At 43.3% G+C, this 5,089-nt stretch overlaps 1 protein-coding gene across 1 annotated transcript; it reads right to left on the minus strand.

The window, feature by feature from the left end:
- Positions 1 to 383: 383 nt before the first annotated feature.
- On the minus strand, positions 384 to 4,133 carry LOC127313190 (uncharacterized). Its single transcript, XM_051343742.2, has 8 exons — positions 3,934 to 4,133; positions 3,641 to 3,844; positions 3,471 to 3,535; positions 3,007 to 3,133; positions 2,810 to 2,874; positions 2,348 to 2,445; positions 1,189 to 1,553; positions 384 to 813 (listed from the first exon to the last, which is right to left on the minus strand). The coding sequence occupies exons 1-7, from the start codon at positions 4,129 to 4,131 to the stop codon at positions 1,213 to 1,215; spliced, it is 1,098 nt and encodes a 365-aa protein (XP_051199702.2). The 5' UTR covers positions 4,132 to 4,133; the 3' UTR covers positions 384 to 813; positions 1,189 to 1,212.
- Between the last annotated feature and the right edge of the window lie 956 nt (positions 4,134 to 5,089).

The raw sequence follows: 5,089 nt of genomic DNA on the forward strand, positions 1-5,089 counted from the left end.
TGAGCTCTGGTTGAGAGCAGCAGCACCGAAAATCGCTAACGCGATTACATTGCATTGTAACATGTTTATGGCATATTTCTTGCCCCCGCAAAAAAGGCCCACTACTCGCCACCAGTTGCATCCACCACACCCGCAAGAGGCTCGCCACCAGTTGCATCCACCACACCCGCAAGAGGCTCTATGGAGCAGGGACAAATTGTAAAAAAAAAAAAAAAAACATATGTACAAGTAATTTGTCAAATTTTGTAGTTGACTATGCTAAAAGAGCATATGGATTAGGCAATACTGATTTTCAAGATAAAGACGGCATACTTAGAATAATCTAATGCAAGAGGTTTAAATCCCATATACATATTATCTATTACAGATGTTAGAAACCACTACTAATTAGTGTTAAATCTTTTTTAAACTGGTTAAGGCCAGCAACTCATATATACTATAAATTATGTCACTGCCTGCATGAATAACATGATAATAACTATTCCTGAAGCCAGAGTGCAAAAACAAAAGTACCACTTAAGAATCAACTGACAACTCCAACTATGCAGCTTCAGATGACCACTTCAAGAGTATAGACTCATTGCACCTATCGTCAGCGCCAATTACAGAATCGTAACAACCATAACAATGGGGAACATCGCAATCAATGCAGTAATTTGAAGGGCAAAATATGTGGTTCACATCTATAGATGCACAGGCTATATTACAAATCGTTTTGTTCTTCCACTGTTATGTGTTGCACAGTTCCTTCTCTTCAGGCTCATTCACACTTGCCTCCACTGATGCTCCCGTCTTTATTCCACTATTGTAATGCTGAAACATAAATCTTGACTTTATTAACACAAAATACACAAATATGATATAACTGCTTAAAAAGCTAAATCTTGGAATTGGCATCTTATAAAAAAACCTAATTACGATTCTCAATAGTACTTTCCAGTGATAATTTTAAGGTTCCAATGCAGGCAACAATATTACTTTAGATTGTCATCTTAGGTTCACTCAATGGTCTCGATTTACTATTACTTATGCAATCGGTGAAAAACAAAAATAATCAGGTTGAACAATTCATCACAAATACAACTAGTTGCACAACAATCAGTGCATCCATCTCTCTCTATTCTCAAACATTACCAAGCAATAAGCTTATTATGTAAACATAATAGGACGGTCAGATAAAGGGTTTACCTTTAACACTATCACATTTATTCTTCATTTCCTTTTCAGATCGTTGCGTCTTTTATTAAAAGCTTCAATCCTTCTCAACAGATCCTGTTTAGATTCAGGTGTAATCCTGCAACCATTCCTTACAACCATGTGTTTTACCGCAGAATCCGCCCTCCCAGAGAGCACCTTGTTGCAAGATACGCAGTAGAACGAGTCTGTCTTGCCTTCTCGCTCTACCGGCGCGGCAAAACCTTCCCATACAGGATGTGGGCTAAAAAATGCAAGTGGATTTATCCCCTTTACATGTTCAGGAGGTTTATTGAGTTCCCAATACCTTGAACCACATGGAATCTTCTCATAGACAGGATCAGGACTGGATGTACATCCTAGCATTGCACACAGAAAATTATGGTTACTTGATTAGTGGATTGAAAAGTGTCCATATAGAAGTAGCAGAATAATTGACTGAATACAATTGTCAAAACATAAACTAATCATCTTTGACTGCGTAAACATCATGGCAAATGTTTATACTTCTAACATTATTCACCTTATGCGGTAAATAGATTGGAAACCAGGAAAGTACGTTTGGCCTAATACAATCCTACGCAGATACAATGTATCTCAATGATTAGCATACACCAAGGTCAAATTGAAATATAACTTGGCAACAAAATGCAAGATTGAATATATCATTTACATATGGCCCTAAACCATGAACTGGCATACGATGTTTGGGAAATTAACGTGATCAGAAATTTCAACGGATTTGACAGCCGTTATGGAAGGTTTGTCTGCACAGGATTTTGAGAACACCTAGGCTTCTACCAAGCATCACATCACGTATGGACATCAAGAACTGCCAGAGAGAGGCAGTGTCTGCTTTCATGTGGAAGCAGGTTCAGTTAGTGTGTAGTTTCCCTATTTACCGTTTCTCCTTATGTTGTTATTTTTTGTCAAGTTATTCAAATATTTATTTAGACATATAAAGTTTGGCTGAAAAAAAGCTGGAACATGGGTTACAGACAAAATTAATCCATTGACAATGAACTTAACTAGATACTCAAAATTTAGAGCATATAATATGTAGCTGAAGTCTGAGACTTATGCACATCTTAAACATGCAATCAAGATGAAAAACTGTGATAAATAGATTAACACTCTGCTTTCGACATCATACCATGAGCCATGAGATCCTTATCAGTTGACTGGCACATAGATAATCCAATCGCAAGTTCCCGACAATCTTCTGGTTTCATCTTCAGCAAAGAGGGTGCGCTGCAGTTTGTATCAAATGCATTAGAAAATAATTATCTTGTGTTTCATATTCCTGTAAAGTGGAACAATATAAAAACTATGTTTCTATCCTATGTCTGGCGGTGATTGCTAACAACTATGCCCCATGTTGAACATTGACCATGTCTAAAAAACACAATATAATTATGAATGGAGGGAACAAAAATTACATGCAGCTAACGAAAACGTAAAATCTAACACAGCATGGTTCTGGCCTAAAATTGCAGTTTTACAAACAGGTGCAAGACTGACGAGATATTTTTCAAATAGTAATTAATACTCGGGAGTTCAGAGTTTCAGTCTATTGGCACCCGAGACCAGAAGGTAAACGAGATTCAAGGTATACCTTTTTGGACAACTTGAACTTGAGTAAGCTGCACCATTGCTCGAGGTTCTTTCCTTTGCTTTCAACTGCTCCACAGAAACAGGAAAAAAAAATTAAGAGCCCCATTATAAGTTCATGATACAATGCAAACATGACACATACTTCAACATACGTTGCAAACGTGAAACATGCCAATAGGACTGAATCTGTGGCCATACCTTAGGCAACGTGCACTCCCTGCAATGGCAATTGCAGAGTGGAGTCATCAATGTGACCCCCTTGCTGTTCTCGGCCATAGAGGCTGGTGCTCCAGATTCATAAACCTTGACATCAGATGGGAGTCGGCTGCAATATTGCCCGTTAGTGGCCACAACTAGGAAATAGTACTAGTTTCCTTTGCAAATGACATCTTGTCAAGGGGGAAAAAATGTGAACAGGGAGCTACTATTGATATATACAAGTGGAATATTTTCTCCAACATTTAGCATGTGAACAAGCTAATTCTCCAGGTTACTGCTATGGAGGGTTGTGAACAAATCTTAACTAATGTTTCACTAAAGATGGCACCACTATTATGCTAAATTAATCCCCAAGAATGTCATACACACAAACAGCAGAATCTGACAAGGAATCAGCAAATTCAAAGAAACACCAAACATTGGACCAAGAAGGCAAGAAGTACCTTCGAAATTCCGATTGAACATGATTGCAGGTTTCCTTCTTGGCCTGGTGCACTTTCAACTGCCCCTGGGGAATCACGAAACTCGAGAGATTAACAGCACATCGGACAAGCAAGACTAAAAAGTGAAACAAGAGTTCTTGTCCAGGAGAGTGGACGGAATCCCTTCTTACAATGTAGGTGCCCAACGCAGAGCGCACACCGAGCTGTTCCGGCCGATGTATGATGGTGGGGCTACTGGGAGGCGTCGGCAAACAGCGCCCCAGCCCTGGAGAGGTAGCGGCGGCAGCGGCGGCGAAATTGGTGCAGAGGATCTTGGCTTCGGGGCTTGGCCAGGACGGCGTGGGCGAAGGGATGGCGGCGATCGCCTTGCGATCCTGGTAGAATCCAAGGTCGACGCGTGAGCGCCACCGTTTCCGGTTGGGGGCTGCAAGAGCACAAAATCTTGCGGGGGGAGAGGAAATACCGGCGGGGGCGGCAGAGAAGAGCGCCGCGCAACGCCGTAGGCGGCCGCGGCGAAGGACTTGGTGGGCAGAGCGCCCTCGAAGCTTGTTGGGCGGGGCGAGACATCGCCGGCGGCGTCGCTCGGCTCGTCGGCGGGGGAGCGGCTCTGTTGGTGGCCAGGTTCAGTTTCTTGGCCCAGGCCTTTGGGGAGGACAGCCATCGTGGTCGTGCCCTCGTGTCGTGTGTCGTGGCACAGAGGGATTCAATTGTTAATGCGTGTAAAGTGAGGGACTCTACAGAAATTGTGATTATAGGTGGTTATTTATACAGAGAAGGGGAGGGAAAAAAAGGTTTCACTGTTTCTGGTTGGGCTTGGGGATGGGAATCGAGTTGGGCTCGGCGGAATGGGTGGACCGGACTCGAATCGAATAGGACAGCCCAAACTACAAATTGTTTCCAATTGAAAATGTGCTCGTTTGTGAGATACATTATTGGCTACTATGATTTATTTTTTCACAATTTTTTGAAACTTTGAATAAAGGGATCACTGGTATCCATCCATGTGCTCCAAATCTCTGTCTCTAGCAATTTCCCTATAGTAGATATATATGGTGATGCAAAAAATTTTTTTTGCAGCTGCCCAAATTTTGAGCCCAATGTGCTGTAAATATGCATCGCTAAGTGGTTGCTCCAGAGGTTGCATACGCCGAAAAGTGATGCACTCCCGCCTCCAGGAAACGAGCACACCACGACAATGATGCCAAAACACGATCTAGCCGTACACGACATAAAGATCATCTCATGGCCTTCTTCACATATGTCCATGGAACTCCCTAAAAGCCGAGATCATATAGGCCACACATCGACTACGTATTTGAAACCCGCATTCTGACTCCAACTCCACTCATTCACAGGAAGGGGTAACAGTCGCACGCCGCTGGACCTAGAGCGGGGACCTCAACTCTGGCTTGGGCTCTAGGGGCGGGGACAGACCGAGATGTGTTCGTCAGCCGGCGGCCAGGGAGGAGACGGATGGGGTCCCGCCAGAGACGGGAGAGGCGGCTGCAGCCATGGTAGAAATTTTGGATCCTGGGGAGGAGGGGCTTGGGGATACAGAGCGGTCGCGTCGAAATCCTGCGACCTTCGGCCACAGGCACGCCGCCACGACTACGAAGGCC

Source organism: Lolium perenne, chromosome 7, assembly GCF_019359855.2.
Source record: "Lolium perenne isolate Kyuss_39 chromosome 7, Kyuss_2.0, whole genome shotgun sequence".
Taxonomy (NCBI): Eukaryota; Viridiplantae; Streptophyta; class Magnoliopsida; order Poales; family Poaceae; genus Lolium; species Lolium perenne.